The sequence below is a fragment of the Danio rerio genome, chromosome 21, assembly GCF_052040795.2.
Source record: "Danio rerio strain M-AB ecotype USA chromosome 21, GRCz13ab, whole genome shotgun sequence".
Taxonomy (NCBI): domain Eukaryota; kingdom Metazoa; phylum Chordata; class Actinopteri; order Cypriniformes; family Danionidae; genus Danio; species Danio rerio.
Window position 1 is genome coordinate 42,473,993 of NC_141041.1, and position 17,347 is coordinate 42,491,339.

The 17,347-nt window shown below is 37.1% G+C and overlaps 2 protein-coding genes across 13 annotated transcripts in view; one reads left to right on the plus strand and one right to left on the minus strand.

Annotated features, from left to right (window-relative positions):
- prrg3 (proline rich and Gla domain 3) overlaps positions 1–17,347 on the minus strand; it is a 303,812-nt gene that overhangs the window by 50,142 nt on the left and 236,323 nt on the right. The gene's annotated exons all lie outside the window — the stretch shown is intronic.
- Positions 6,371–17,347, plus strand: part of nsd1b (nuclear receptor binding SET domain protein 1b) — a 47,744-nt gene continuing 36,767 nt past the window's right edge. For 2 of the 12 annotated variants that reach the window (XR_015520507.1, XM_087301726.1), the window contains exons 1-8: positions 6,371–6,518; positions 6,599–6,729; positions 8,596–9,292; positions 10,456–10,603; positions 10,696–10,868; positions 10,962–12,735; positions 12,811–12,923; positions 13,013–13,295. Coding sequence is in view for 9 of the 12 variants with exons in the window: in XM_087301726.1 (XP_087157852.1) it covers positions 8,942–9,292; positions 10,456–10,603; positions 10,696–10,868; positions 10,962–12,735; positions 12,811–12,923; positions 13,013–13,295 (2,842 nt within the window). In the remaining 3 variants the exon portion in view is untranslated. Of the gene's footprint in view, positions 6,519–6,562; positions 6,730–8,595; positions 9,293–10,049; positions 10,604–10,695; positions 10,869–10,961; positions 12,736–12,810; positions 12,924–13,012; positions 13,296–17,347 lie in introns of all 12 variants that reach the window. The other 10 variants (XR_015520509.1, XM_087301730.1, XR_015520508.1 and 7 more) reach the window with 8 other exon arrangements.

Sequence of the window (17,347 nt, forward strand, 5' to 3'; positions counted from 1 at the left end):
TTCTACATTTCTTTGGTATTTTTTTAGCTTTGCTTTTAAACTGTATAACTTTGGTCACATGTTTTGGATATCCTTCTACAAGCTTCTCCTAATAGTTTTCTGGAATTTTGGACCATCCCTCCTGACAGAATTGGTGTAACTGAGTCAGATTTGTTGGCTGTCTTGCTCGCACAAGCTTTTTCAACTCTGCCCACAAATTTTCTATAGGACTGAGATCAGGGCTTTGTGATGGCCACTCCAAAACATTCACTCTGTTGTCCTTAAAGTACATTTTAACTAATTTGGCAGTAAGCTTAGGGTCATGGTCTGAATGAAGACCCATTTGTGGCCAAGTTTTAATTTCCTGGCTGATGTTTTGAGATGTTGCTTCAGTATTTCTACATAATGTTCTTTTTTCATGATGCAATCTATGCTGTGAGGCGGACCAGTCCCTCCTGCAGCAAAACAGCCCTACAACATGATGCTGCCACCCCATACCTCACAGTTGGGATGGTGTTCCTAGGCTTGTAAACTTCCCCTTTCTCCTCCAAATGTAACACTGGTCATTAACAGTTCACTCTTAGTTCCATCAGACCACAGGACATGTCTCCAAAAATTATTCTTTTTCCCCAGAGTAATTTAGCAAATTGTAATCTGGCTTTTTTGTTGATTCTGGCTTGTTGATTTTCCGATGTTGTCACAAAAGGAAGCAGTGTGTTTGAGGTTTTCCTTAAATACTATTCTACAGTTGTTCCTCCAACTAACTCAAATGTTGTCAAATAGCCAATTAAGAACTTCCAAAACCTTGACACCATCATCTGAGCTTTTTCAGATGCATAATAATCTTATATGTAAACTTGACTTTCATGAAAAGTTATAACATTTTCTCAAAATATCTCTCTCTCATTATTCTGCTATTAAGCATAACAGAAACAAATCTGATAATCCTAACTTATTTTAAAGAGAAAATATTTAGTCACATTAACATCTGACTTTTTTTTTTAATGGTTATGTGCCTTCTTATAGAGGGTATGTAAACTTCTGGTTTAAACTGTATATGATGTAATAAATATGTATTTAAAAATAGTATTTTTCATATTCATTTATCCTTAATCTAGGAAATATTTTTGGTAAATCAAAAAATGTGGTTATGATGACTATCTGACAAGCTAATGCAGCTTAAAATAGTGCTTAAAATGTATTTAAATCTCATAATTAAATAGAAAATAAAGCATTTAACTGCAAAAAGGTCAACTTTTTGAAAAAAAAGAATCACCCCTTTAACCAGGCTGGCTAAGGGCCTGATTTTAGTACCTATAAGTCAACTACCCATATTTCTCAAGCCTAAATGGCATTCTGTTGTTTCTTACGCCCTCTTGTGGCAAGTGATTTCTCTCTTGACCTATCACCCTTCTGTTCTCATCATCATCATCTGTGTTGTGTCCTGCACTGTTATACTGTGAAACATCTGTCATGAAAACAAATTCCATGTATGAGTACCTGGCAAAATAACTCATTCTGATTCAATCAACTGGCAGCCCCATGCAATACCATTTCCAACAATTATTTTTCAATATACAACTGAATCTAGTGTGTTTGCTTCCTAAAATCGAATTTAATAGTTTCAACCGACCACAGACTCATACCATTTGAAGGTGCAGTAGCGTCTTTCTGGCACCATAATATGTTGGAGTTTTATGGAGCTAATAATATGCCAAAACAATCTGAATTTGAATTGAGTTGATTTGAATTTTTGACAATTGTAGTTTAATAAATCTGAATTTTTATATGCTGTTAAAAATAGTTTTGAATTTCATGAAGAAGTGTGTGCTTGCAAATATGTAATTTACCACAGTTGTAAATGCTGGGACACTTAAAAAAAAAATGCACCTGGAAAGAGCTTGAAAAGTTCTTAAATGTGACTTTGTTAAAGGTGGAAGAGCCCTGTGAGTGGCCAAAATGCTTAGTTTGACTTTTCTGTGAACATTTACTTTTCCCTGTTGATGACCCCTGGCCTACTTTCTGCTGAATCTGAATTTTGCGATCTGAATTTTTGGTTTTGAATTTTAGAATATTGAATTTGATGTTCTGAATTTCTTCATTTAAAAAAATATATATTTTTACAAACCCAATATCTGCAGTCTATGATTCAGAAAACAAAAAATCTGAAGTTTGCAATTATGTCTATAAAAAAATTATTTTCTATCGAAAAATTCAGTTGTCTTAAGTTTCAGATGTTCAATATTATAGTGATGAAATTCAAAACAATTTTTAACAGCATGTAAAAACAGACATTTATGAAATTACAATTGTCAACAATTCAAATTAACACAATGCAATTTTACATTGTTTTGGCACATTATTGGCTCCATACTGTTTGTTTATGAACCGACTTAAAGCTAGATTTTGATTTTTGGACGAAAGATAAAAAGGATTAACAAAGCAGGTTAATGTTTACAGCCTTGCTTAACATATTAAAGAGTACAAATAAGGTTTTATGTACTGTTCAAATAGACTTGGGTTACATTTTTAATATCAATATTTTTGTTGTATTGTTTTAAACTTCTAAAATAGCAAACGTGTTAATAAGTATTTAAGTATTTCTAAAAGTAATGATCAATAGAATGCATTATTAAAGCATTAGGGAGTCACGGTGGCACAGTGGGTAGCATGATCGCCTCACAGCAAGAAGGTTGCTGGTTCGAGCCTCGGCTGGGTCAGTTGGCATTTCTGTGTGGATGTTCTCCACGTGTTCATGTGGGTTTCCTTCGTATGCTCTGGTTACCCCAACAGTCCAAAGACATGTGCTATAGGTGAATTGTGTAAGCTAAATTGGCCATAGTGTATGTGTGTGAATGAGTGTGTATGGATGTTTCCCAGTGATGAATTGCAGCTGGAAGAGCATCCGCTGCGTAAAACATATGCTGGATAAGTAGGTGGTTCATTCCGCTGTGGCGACCCCTGATTAATAAAGGTCTAAAAAGTCAAAAAGAAAATGAATGAATGAACTAAAGCATTAATAAATGTTTTGTAAAAATTATCTTTGCAATAAAAACATTAAAATAATAGATCCAGCTTTATTTTATTTATCATTTTTACAGGAATAATGCATTGTCACAGTGAAATTGCTAATTAAATCATTTAAATTCGTTTTCACATTTTTTAATAATGGAATTGTTCATTCAAAAATAATTAAATTGTTAATAAATCATTTTTATTTTTTACTATTTAATAGAATTATTTCAAATTGGCAAAAAAAGTACAATAGCACTTTTGTTTAAGAGTTAACTATGTGAAGTTTTTAAACTAAATTCGAGAGAAGCACGTGATTTAATTGACTGCAGCTGGCCACCTATCTACACTCATTAGTTAGCCAATCAGATCTATCCTAACCCACTATAAGTAGCCTAGCTAGACATTACTCCCTTATCTTCGTTTTCCGAAGAAACCCCCCATCCACCCCCTTTCTCCTCCTTTTCTCCTTTACAAAAAGGGGAGCTCTCGAGAACCACCTGATCTCGTACTTCCCTCACATGCTCTATGGACCTGGCGGGAGCCCTGGGCTCAACTATCTCCGAGCTCAGGGTTCTCTCCCGGGACAGCATGCCAAACCTGCTTACAGCTGTCAAGCAATATCTAAGTGTGAACTCTTGAATAACTGTTTATTACACATTAGGCCAACATTCATTCATTCATTTTCTTGTTGGCTTAGTCCCTTTATTAATCTGGGGTTGCCACAGCGGAACGAACCGCCAACGTATTCAGCAAGTTTTTAATCAGTGGATGCCCTTCCAGCCGCAACCCATGGGAAACATTCACATACACTTATTCACACACACACTCATACACTACAGACAATTTAGCCGACCCAATTCACCTGTACCACATGTCTTTGGACTGTGGGGGAAACCGGAGCACCCGGAGGAAACCCACGCGAATGCAGGGAGAACATGCAAACTCCACACAGAAACGCCAACTGTGACCCAGCAACGTGCTACCCACTGCGCCACTGCGTTGCCTTAGGCCAACATGAGATATTCAATGTTAAAAGTGATTTAAGGTAAAAAATAGAGACAATATATGACATATACTGCTCAAAAAAATAAAGAGAACACTTAACGCAAAGCAATTCCAAGTGTTTCCTTTATTATTTGAGCAGTATATTTTTGATATATACATTTATCAAAGGGTTATTAATTAATTAATTTTCCTTCGGCTTTTTCCCTTTATTTATCAGGAGTTGCAACAGTGGAATGAACCGCCAACTTATCCAGCATATGTTTTACACAGCAGATGCCCTTCCAGCTGCAACCTTACAAACACTCATACACTTATTCACATATGCACTGCAGGAGAGGCTTGTGTGTTATATTTTATCTAACCCCATTAATTTGTTCATTATTTGGCCAAAACCAAAAAATTTGTGCCCCACTCTGCCTTATATTTTCACAAGAATGTTTAGGCTATAAGTAGGGCAAGACTGAATTTGCAGACATTTTTTTCTATCTCTGTGCAGAATTTTTGTAAAAATCTGCTGATTTAAGCGGAATGATTTTGGGAGTATCATAACTAAAACCATATGTTTACAATGCAAATACAATTAGATCCACTTTATTTGGTAAACAAAGCAAGTCCCTCAAATAATATATCTTCTAAAACACAGAAAATATTACTTTACAAACTATATTGTAAATAAATCATATAAATATTTTATATTAGTCAATAATATTACTGAAATTAATTTAAAATTGAATAAATATGAATTTACACGAATTTAAAAAAACAGAATCAATGATGGGCTAAAAATCTGCAGATTTTCCGCAGATTTCCACAAACTTTTAGCCTATCATTAATTCTGTTTATTTACTTGGGTAAATGTGTGTAAATCTATTTATTCAGTATTTGTTATTAATTACAGTAATATTGACTAATATGAATGTTCATCTGATGTACAATACAGTTTGTAAAGTAATATTTTCTGTCTTTTAGTAGATATATTGTATGAGGGACTTGCTTTGATTACCAAATAAAGTGGATCTAATTGGATTTGCATTTTAAATATTAAATAAAAGTTAAATTTAGATCAAATAAAAAATAAAATAAAATATTTCACATGTTAAGGTTTTAGTTATGATACTCCCAAAATAATTCCACAGAAATCCGCAGATTTTTACCAAAATTATCCGCAGAAATAGCAAAAAACGTCCTCAAATTCCGTGTATGTTTCCTGCTGTAGCCTACGGGTGTGTTTTTTTCTGTCAGGTGCGGCGCTGTTCAGGCGAAGCAGAAAACAGCAACAGCAGGCCCACAGACAGCTCTGAAACACTTTCTCTCTCAGCTCAACGCCAGTCTTGACATCTTTCGCAGATTTCCCTTAAAGATGACAGAGAGAAACATCTTTAACTGCGTCGAATGGATACGACGGCAGTCCCCAAGCCCCGAACACGCCATCCCCTAAAATATCCCTCGACGGACGAAGAACAGTTTTGAGTTATGCAGGATTTGAAACAGACATGTTGCAAACTACCCCAAATACATGTTATCGCTGCCACTTATTGAAATGGGATAAAAATATATCTGTTCGTCGCTTTAAATCGCTCAAATGCCAAACTCGCACGACATTAATCCTTGGCACAGTCGTCGGCATAATGTCCGACTCCTCCATTTTCTCTCACCAGAATTGTTTTATTAACGGCAGAAGCAGGAAATCAAACCCGCGGTGTATTTGTTCACACGCCCAAATATAACCTGAATGAACAGATTCGATGCCATTTTATGAAGATGTGACTTAATGAGACGGAGAAGCCGCGTTGCTGGCGATGTTTGTGCCTTGTTTATTACGCACATCCTCTTCTAATACATATATATATATAACGTTACACGAATTTGCCATTATTCATGGAGTAACACTGCAGAACACGTTGAGCGCGAGGCATGTTATCATTAACACAATGTAAAAAGCGTCGTTGAAAGACGAGCCACAACTTCTTGGATGTATAAAGGCTTACTTCAAAATCGAAATTTAACACTTTGTGGCCTGTGCCAGCACACGGCAGACTCCATCTTGAATAACAAGAGCGCTGAACTTACTATCAAAACGCGTATTTAAATAATGTTCCTAAGGTTTGTGTTAAACATTTAGGTTTGTTTCAGAATTTTCTGTCATATCACTTCAATGAAACATGCTGTCAATTAATAGCAGAAACGTCAACCCGTTATAAAAGCGCGTAGAACTGGGGAAAATGTTGAAAAGACGCCGAAATGTTCGATTAAAAATGCATTTGAGCGTTTATTGGGATGTGTTTTGGGGATAAAGTGAAGCACAGGAGTTGAGGAGAGCTCCTCTCACAGGGGGCTGGGTTGCTGTGCCGATTGGCTGCTGTTCATAGACACATACAGTCACGGGCTTGAAACAGAACCAGGAGCAGGTCGACAGCAAGGAAAGCATAATCACTGAAAATGAAAAGTACAACGTCCGTATCGTAAAGCGGAGGTACGCTGTGACTCAGACACCGCGCACTGGGAAGCCTGCTCTCTGCGTGAGTGTTATAATGCATGTCTTTGCTGTGTTTTTATATTGTAGGGCTGGAGAGTGATGGTAGCGTGAATGTGTTCTCAGGTTCTCTGGCCTACTACTGCAGCTGCGGCTGGGATTTTCTTGATCCACTTTCACAATTTGGGAAAAGGGGTCATTTCACGCGCACAAACGAAGTGTTTTCAGTATGAATGACACTTGTCAACATGCAAATGGTAAGATTTCAGCGGTGTTTCCTTGGGTATAACATTCTGTTTGTTTTTTTGTCTTTTAAACGAAAAGACAGGCGTAACCCTGTGTGAACTCGCATATTTACCCGGAGATACGTAGTATTAAAATACAAAGATATACATATTAATGAGATTAGCACGCGTGGCAATGAACCCAGCGCTTAGGGGTTGCACATGTATGTCATTGCCGAATCTTATACTACTACTTCGTGTGAATTGTGTGTGTGTGTGTGTGTGTGTGTGTCAGAGTTCATGCTTGGCTCTGTCATATATGTGCGCCGCTTTCATTGCTGCGTCCCTATGTTTTGGAGTATGCTCGAAATGGCTCTCCATACTGGCCCTACTACTATAAACCCGTCCGAACCTACAGTCGTTCTGAAAACTTTGAGGAATTTAGTTTAATTTTGTGTAAAAATCAGATACATCAATACATTTTCAATTTAATATCTAGATTGTATTTATATTAAAAATATATAGACAAATACAATATGTAGCTTTTCTTTTATAAAATAGTTCACAAATGTATATTTTCAAATATATAAATGTCAAGATCACCAGATATACAGAGAGTAAGTTTAGTGGGTGTTTTAAATAATGGGATTACACAGTGCAAAAAAAGCTTTTCTTACTTAAATTTTCTTGTCTTGTTTTTAGTCCAAATATCTGAAAATTCCTTAATCAAGAAGAATTTTCTTGACAAGCAAAACCTATTGCCTTTTTTCAGGAATAACAGCCCAAATTAAGTGAGTTTTTCCTCAAAACAAGCAAAATGATCTGCCAATGGGGTAAGCAAAATAATCTTATGTCAAAGAAAAAGATATATTTTGCTTACTCCATTGTCTGATTATTTTGCTTGTTTTATGGAAAAACTCGCTTAATATTGGCATATTATTTCTGAAAACAAGACAATATGTTTTGCTTTCCTAGAAAATTCTTCTTGATTTAAGAAGTTTTGAATATTTGGACTAGAAACAAGACAAAAATCTAAGTAAGAAAATCATTTTTTTTGCAGTGCAATCAGGTTGGATATTTACTTGTTGTTGTTTGGCAGATTGGAAAAGGATATTATATTATATAATTCTGGATTTTTTAAATTTTTTATTTACAAAGTACACCTTACAGTAACTTTAAAAGATCTTCAGGACATTGACTTTAGGCAGGACAGCAAAAAAGGATGCTACTGCTCATCCAAGTAGAGCATTTCTACCTGTCTAAAATTTGAGATCTTTTGGATGAGCAAGAAAGCTAATCATGTTTTATGAACTGATTTGCTTTTGAATTCAACATTCAATTCAAGAAAAGCAGTTTAATTGTATGGGGGCTCTTTGTTCTGGTCCTAAAAAAAACAAATCCTGACTTTAGTTCAGCAGAAATTTTAACATTTTTTTCTTGTCGAAGCATTTACTATTAAATAACGTGGTTTGGTCTTTTTATGTTTTTAAAAATAAATCTATATCTAAATAAAAGTGATCACAATATAGGTCAAAGTTGTATGACTGCTAACCACAATTGTGGATGAGTGTTGGCAGCTTTCCTGTATTACTACAACTAAAGAATTCAGATGCAAATGCCTTTAAGTGACAACTGGAAAATTAGCTTTTGTCTCAGGCTTCTGTGAGTAGGTTCAGTCATTCCACTTTTAGGGCAAAGATTTGGTTCTTTTCATTCCCTTTAAAATGAAATAATGGAAAGCAAAAATAGGAGCTTGAAAAAAAATCAGATTACACAGGGTTTTGCAACTATTATTATAAATTTATTGGTAATAATAAAGGATTCAGTCATAAATACAATTTATATAATTGTTTTAATATTATTAGCATATGCTTATATTTCTTTACATTTGTTTTTCAGAAAATGGAACAATGCCAGTGTGATTGGGCAATATGTCCTTTCTCTCAGTAAACTCATCCACAGGTGCCAGATCTGCTAGAAAGTAGATGGAAAAGCATCACCTGTCAACAGACAAACAGACACTTGGCTTTGACCCTGATTCCTCTTGTCTCATCTTTCTGTGGGTTAAAATCTAAGCACTGCAGCTTACTCACTTATCATTCCTAGAGACGCCTTAGAGATCTGACCCTGGAGGATCAGGACCTGCCTCTCCCTGATAGGGACACACGAGCCTTATGGAACGATGTATGTACGAGAAATTCAGATGGGTGTATGGTAGCCAGAGTTATTGACACATCTGCTCAAAATGGATGCAGGTCTGTCTGACACCTGCACATCCCCACCAAGCCCTGATTTTAGTCTGGACTCATCCAGTCCGTTTGCAAATGGACTACACTTTGAGTCAATTCTGTTTGAAGATGAGGAAGAGGATGAAGTTATGGATCCGGAGCCAGTGTCTCAGCCAGAAAGGGACTTGTGTGGCTCCACGAGCGATTGTACAACAAATCCAAATTTAAAGACAAACTTGGATGGCAAGTCTAGAAGGAAAAATTCAAAGGCTCACTCATCCCTGGAGCAAGATGTGGTTTTTCAGGACAAGGCTAAAAGTGATAGTGGGCTCTCTACTCTTGTGAGCAGACCTGGTGGGGTATTAATGGTGAGTTTTGGTTCGGTTCCTTTATTGTCGCAAACCATTCTTACCGATTTACACTGGGTGTTGAAGTTAACGCTTTTTTATTTATACTTCTAAATGAAATCTGGATCTGTCGCGTTGCATTGGATCCCTTGCTTGCGACAAAAGTTGAATAAACGCCAATGTAGGCCTCAACCAATCGGATGATTGTCAATCAATTTCATGCACCACCAAAGAGTAGCAGTATTTCAAAATGGAGGAAAACAAGTTATAACAGTTTAAGTCACCCAGTGCTTAATGATCTATCTTTATATACTACTACTACACTGCAAAAAATGCTTTTCTTAATTAGATTTTTTGTCTTGTTTCTAGTCCAAATATCTCACAATTCTTAAATCAAGAAGAATTATCTAGACAAGCAAAACATATTGTCTTGTTTTCAGCAATAATGTGCCAAAGTTAAGTAAGTTTTTTCCTAAAACAAGCAAAATAATCTGCCAATGGGGTAAGTAAATTAATCTTATGTCAAAAGGAAAAACAAGATTGTTTTGCTTACCCCATTGGCAGATTATTTAGCTTGTTTTTAGAAAAACTCACTTAATTTTGGCATATTATTGCTGAAAACAAGGCAATATGTTTTGCTTGTCTAGAAAATTCTTCTTGATTTAAGAACTGTGAGATATTTGGACTCAAAACTAGACAAAAAAATCTAAGTAAGAGAAGCATTTTTGCAGTGTACTACTACTACTACTACTACTTCTGTGTCTTTTTTGTATCACAGTTCAAGCTGGAGGGGATTGGCTGTCGTCACTTTGTCAATTGCGTCAGTGAGGCGTTACCCCCGACACCCCGTGTGAATGAGGTGTTGCATATTCCAATTAAATGTTAATATAGCTTTAAAAATAAGTTTTAAAAAAAGATAAGTGATGCACTTTAGCAATTTTTGAAACTGCACTTTTGCTTGTGAAATAATGTGTGGTTTTATTTTTGTATTTTCAGTCTGACTGCATGTATTTTTGCAAAGATTTGTGACTCAAATGTTTAAGTATGAATTGTAAAGTTATACAATAATACAGTATATAACATTATACTCATTAAATGCTAAAACATCAAACCAGTTGACATCAAACACAGAATTACAGCAAACATTCATTTGTATTTTAAGCAAAACTTATTTATATGTCTAGAAGCAGAAGAAAAAATCAAAAACAAAGGCTCTACCGCCAGTGAAATATTTAGAGGGTGAAGTAATATGGGCTAAATTTAACCGAAGACCATGGTGGCCATGTCAGGTGATCATTCACCCTCTTGAGGGAGTTTATCACAAAATGAAAGGTAAGAATGCAGCCACAAAAACATAAATTCCCGCAAGTTCCACCTACAAATCTGTTGTCCCACCTTATATTTTATTTAAATGTGTGTTACAGAGCCACCAGATAGAACAACTCGTCAGTATTTCCTCAAGACATTTGGGGAACCTGAAGAACAGGCATGGGTTCCCGAGCGATCTACTCATATATTTGTTGGTGGATATCAGTTTAACAATCTCCCTTTTGTGAAAGGAAGTGGACACCAAAGAGACGAAAACACCAGGCACTCTGTAATTTTCCAAAAAAATCCTTACAGTTAAATGGATATTGTGACACTTTATAAAAAACCCTAGTGAAATTGTTACTCTTGGGTTGCTTTGCAGATACCCAAGCGTTTTCTGAACTCTTGGAGTGCTAGTGTGGTCGCAGCTGAAGCACTTCTACTGGAGAAACCAAGGGTCACTTCTCCATCCTCAGCCTTCAAAACAATCTCGGAAGAAACTATAAATAACACTGAAATCAAAGTGTCTGTACCAGTGGATTTACCCAACAGCAGTTTCCTTATCAATGGAGCAGTTATACAAAACGACCACCTGAACAGCTTACCACATAATCGCAAGTCTAAAAACAAAAAGAAACCAACTATATCACACTGCAGAATATCTGAGGAACTTAATTGCGAGAAGGGTATGATTATGGATGCCCTGGACAGTCCATACTCTGACATTGATTCTGTGCCACAGATCCGCAGATTTCCCAAAAGCAACGAGCAGATATCCAATCACTACGTTATTAATTATAAACAATCAAGCGCAACCCCAACTGTGCTTCCCAGTACAAATGACAAAGACGTAAAGAAGAATGTGGAGAACCAAGGTGGCCTTTGGTTCAGCAAAACTGGTAAAGGTCAAGTTAATGGTATTAGTCGTGCTGGAATTAAATCTGTGAATTGTTCTTTTGGAAAGGTATCTTGTAAAATTAAGATGCCAGATTCTGCAAGCATGAAACCCAAGGACAATCACAACACCGGACTTGAACATCTGTCTACCGAAGCCAAGAAAGCTTTAGATAGGAGAGTGAAGTGCCTTCCAGCAAGTAGTCGCCTTATGACAAGAGCACTGAAGGCAATGGAGGATGCAGAGTGGACAAAGGAGTCAAGCTCAGATCTTGAAACAAAAAATTGTGTATCTTCTTTTGACTCTCCGTCACTTGAAACATCTGATGTACACAACAGCATCCTTTTACAGAAGATGCCAACTGCTGCAATCCATGATCTGAAAGAAGACTCCAAAATTAGCACACACGCAAAGCTGTCTTCAGAACTTTTATGTTGTAAAGATGATGAGCATTCATTCAAATCTGAAGATGAATCTTCTTTAGTATCTCAAGCACCTGGTGCCTTTCATTCATCCACAAGAAAACAAAACAGTCCAGTTAATGATTTATCCTCCAGTCCTACTCCATCTTTGCACTTAAATCTAAATGATATGGACAACATGAATGAAATATCCTTCAAGTCACTAGCAAATGAACACAGTGGCCAGCCTTTGTCATTTCATCCTGATTCAAACTATAAGTTCAGCACATTCCTGATGATGCTCAAGGATATGCACGATAGCCGCGAAAAAGATGGAAATGTTTTAGTAGTAGAGCCATTACCCACAACTGAACTTATCAATGATGAGCCGTTGCTGATTTCAGATGTGAAGGATGAGAAAGCAACATCCAAGCAGAAGAAGGTTAAACCGAAGACCAATGTCATGTCAGAAAATCACCTAGGCTCTACTATTTCGAAAACCGCTCAAAGATCTAGCAAAAAAATAAGTTTGAAAAAGAAAACCACTGATATAAAAGCAAACATCGACTCCAAATCATTTGACAAACTGATATCTGCACACAGACTTACCTCAAAAGAAGCAGAAACCCATTTCTCAGCCAACGTGCCCAAAAAGCGTTGGCAGAAGTTTGATGAAGTTAGTGAAAAAACGGTTCACATTGTCGAAGGTAACTGTATTCACAAGACTGAAAGAGTATCTTCAGAAAATTGTGATGTTTCAATGGATGGTACAAACAAGTCTTGCTTTTTTGGACCTGAAACTACAAGTAATGCCTTGGAATGCAATCAAGGCAACTGTCAAAACACTGAAGCCCCAACAGGTAAGGTTATCAAATGCTAATATCATCTAATATTGTCTTTTAAAATGGGCTCAAAAATTGTTATGCTTTTCACAGAATGCAAACGAATTAGAAAGCCTAGTAAAAGACTCATTGAATGGACAGAAGAATACGATCAGTTGTTTTCTGCTAAGAAGAAAGCAAAAAAGAAACCTGACTCGGTTACTAAGGTAGCTCAGTTTATGCTAATCAAGTTTTCATTTGTTCCATAATCTGCTTTTACTTTCTGACAAAGATTTTTTTTTATACTTATGAACAGATTGAAAACCAAAAATGCAGTGGACCAGTGGCGAAAACATATGATGAAGGTAAACAGAAACCTCAGGTAACAGAACAAGATGTTTCAAGACCCCTGCCAGAATTACAAACTCCTCCTCCAGAAGACCAGTCCCAGAGCACTCCTTTAATAAACACCTTACCATGTCAAGAGAGTCAAGTGTTGTCTGCAGAAACGCTGACTCCACCTCCAGAAATAATCCCATCACCATGTGATAATATTTCCAATGGTGAGCAGCTTCAAAGACAAAATCCTGTAGCCATTGGTGAGTATTCTCTTCTCAAGTTCTGATTGATGATGATGCATTTTTTTGGAAACAAATGTTAAAAAAAGTCATAAAAATAATTTTTTTGCCATATGTGACCCTGGACCAAAGAACTATGAAGTCATAATTGTTTTATATTGAGATTTATGCATTGAACATGAGCTAAACAAATAAACTTTCCATAGATGGATTGCTTGTAAAGACAGGACAATATTTTTCATTAAAAATATAAAAGCAATTAGAAAATCTAGAAACTAAAGGCAGAGGTGTCGCGTTGGAGCAGTAGGTAGTGCTGTCGCCTCACAGCAAGAAGGTCGCTGTTTGAGCCTCGGCTGGCTCAGTTGGCATTTCTGTGTGGAGTTAGCATGTTCTTCCCGCGTTCGCGTGGGTTTCCTCCAGGTGCTCCAGTTGCCTCCACAAGTCCAAAGACGTGGTACAGTTGAATTGGGTACACTGTAAAAAATAAATCCGTAAAATTTACAGTAAAAAAATGTCAGCTGTGGTTGCCAGTACTTTACCGTTAAAAACACGGTACAAACCGTAAAAGTAATTTTTCATTTTTACGGTAAATTACTGTATTTTATTAATTTATTGACGTTATATGTCTGTATTTTGAATGATCAACATCTACATGTCTAACTGTGTAACAAAAGATATGTTAGCACACCCACATGCAGGTGGTGATGAGGAAGTTACATTATGAGCCAATCCTCATCACAATCAACTTTTCCCACAAGCAAAAAAGAGCATCAGAATATAGAAGGTGTCTAGTGTCATTCACACAGCTACTAAACACCAGTATGATAACACGCATAAAATTAAAGTAATGAAATAAACATTGTTTATCAATATTACATGTAACATAAATCTCTAATGTACATAACTGATGAGTAAAACAACTAAAAAGATCCATATTAATCTCAACCAAATGCATAAAAAGTTATGTGCCATGCAGGAAATTCTGGGAAGGTCAATTTACGGTTATTCCTCGTATATATTAAGGAAACATACCGTTAACCAGGTTATGGATTTGTACTGTAGCACTTTTACTGTTTTTTTACCTTTGAAATCACGGCCATTTTTTACAGTGTAAGCTAAATTGTCCGAACTGTATGTGTGTGAATGAGTGTGAATGGATGTTTCCCAGTAATGGGTTGCGGCTGGAAGGGCATCCACTGCGTAAAACATATGCTAGATAAGTTGTAAGTTCATTCCGCTATGGCGACCCCAGATTAATAAAGGGACTAAGCCGAAAAGAATATGAATGAATGAAACAAAAGGCTCATATACACCAGGACGCTTTTCTTTTAGTTTATCATCAGTGTTTTCTGAGATGTTTTCTGTATTCAAACCCAAGCGATTTTCACTGGCGTCGAGCAGAAGAGTATAAAAAATCCTTCCTTGACGTTAGATGGTGCTATACACAACTTTAAACTTCTGACACCCACTTGTAACACAGAAGAAGAGGAGAGAAAGTTAACACCCTTGTTGTTAAAATTACTGGCGATTCGAGCAAGCATGATGGTTCAAGTAGCAGCTCCAGCTCTAGCGACAAAGAAATGATTATTGTTCACCAGTGCATTAAGCAGCTCCACGTTCACCTCTGGGCACCTTCTTCCATGTGCGCTCGCATTGACAGTTTTGCGCTTGTGCGCCTCCAAGTGCTGTTTACTGTAACTTCAGCAGCTCTGTGCACGTGAACAAAAGTGCCAGTCTGATTTGTGAAGAAGGTTTTGACGCTGTGCATCTAAAAAAAAAAAAAAAACGAGTATGAGGCGTTTCTTAAAAAGATGACTATTTTATGCCTGCCGTTTTGCGCCTTGGTGTGCACGATCACATTGGTGCCCTTTATTTAGTCAAGAGGCATTAAACATTAATGGAAAATGCGAGCAAAAAGTGTATGAATGAGCCTTAAGGGTTAAAAAAATCATAATACTGAGAAAATCTCTTTTAAAGGCCACCTATTTACCCCTTTTCAAGATTTAAGATAGTCTTTTGTGTCCCAAGAATGTGTCTCTAAATCACACTGTAGCTGTTTTTGTTGCATGTGCCTTTAATGCAAATGAGCTGGTTCTCCCTGCTCACTATTCCTACATGTGTGTCAGAGCAATAGAGGTCGCTCTGATGAGTGAAGCCTTCACCTTCTGCATCTCATGTAGATAAACAGCACAGTGACAGACAAGAATGAAGCAGGTCTACCTTACTACAGTAAGAAGTTTCCCAATGGTTATTTGATGTGTTTGTTGTGGAGTTAAATCAAGGCTTTCTGCAACGATGAGTCACACACAGTGGCTACGTTTACTAGAGGTGTGAACCTATACTGGTCTCACGTTTCGGTTCGGTTACGATTATCATGCCTTCGGTTCAATTCGATATTTCGGTTCATCACGGTGCATTGACGATGCTTTCCATATACAGTGTTATATTTTAGAGGGGAGGCTATAACAAGCTGTCTGTATAAACATACAGACACACAGCACCACACTGTCTCTCATTCAAACACAAACATAGACAGCACCAAAGAAACAAACACACACACACGCACACTTAAGCCCTCGCAACAGGGAGAGCTCGCGAAGAGTGGAGCAGAAAAACAAAAAAAAAGAAGCACTTTTCCGACGGTCCCTTGCTGAGAGCTCCTCTCAGCGCGAGCTATCCCGGCTAAACACATATTGGGAGGGCTTAAACGGAGCAGTGCTCGTAGTGTGGAGCAAAAAAAAAGAAAGACAGCTGTGAAACATAACCAGCTTTGCCTTTTTGTATGAAACACACTTTAGATATTTTTAGGGTAAGAGGTTTTTGAGTTAATGCCATCTGTAACTGAATGTGTGTCAAGAATATCGAAAACAAAACCAACTTAACCGCGCTCATTTCTGGCGCCCCCCTGGATATACAGCGCCTTAGCATTTGCCTATGGTGCCTATGCCACAGGCCGGCCCTGAGTTGGCTGAGTGTTGTAAATACTCGCGCTCACCTCCCTTGCGACAGAGCGCATAGGAGATAAATGATGTCAGTACATAATAACCGGTTATGATTATTACTGAACCGATACCGAATTGTCCGCATCTGCATCGCGGTGCACCAAAGAAACAATTAATTTTGACACCCCTAACGTTTACATGGACACCAATGATTCGATTTTAATGCAATTAAGACAATACCCTGATTAAGAGTCTACAGATTAAGGTCATAATCGAACTAAAGAGAAATCAAATTAAGACATGTGGAGTATGCCGATTTTTGTCGCAATATTGAAGTGCATTACAGACATGTAAAGACCTTAATCGAACTACTACCATCATGTAGGGCTTTTCGCCGCGTTTTGCGATGGTATAGTCACACACACACGGCTGTTTGACACTCTCTGCACCTACCGTGTCAGTGCAGACCACAGACACCTGCATTGTGAAATGCGGAGGTTTTTTTTCTTTCATTCAGCAAGCGGTATGAACTTCTATTAAAACAACAGTTCTCCAGCAGTTCATAGTTGCATCCAATATCTCGTTTGTCACTGGGGGCATGCCCAATTGAAAGTACCAAACCGCAGTTAAAGTCGACAAATTGAAATGAAACACCCGAAATTGCATGAAACTCCGGAGGAAATGCGGATAGCGCAATGACGTTAATCTAATTATGTGCTATAACATGTAAAACAGGATCATGAAAGAAACATTCAAAAAGCAACTCATGTAAACACCTTAATCTTATTATTGTCTTAATTACATTAAGGCAAATAATTTGATTACTGATGTCCATGTAAACGTAGTCACTGTCTTTATAATGTTTGTGCGTGTGCACACACACAAACACATTTAGTTTACTGACTTACTGACGATTAATTGACAAAAAAAAAAGTGATCTCGATTTGACCCTACACACAATCTTAATTCAGCTTTTTTAGGATTCAGCCAATTATATTTTCAAGGTCAAGAGAGAAGCGTAAAGGCAGGCGCACAAGTCTTCACATTGTTTTATGTTCGTTGCTCAGCAACATGGACACCTCCAAATGGTGTTAAATGTGTCTCCCAAATGTGTTTATTTATAAGGTAAAA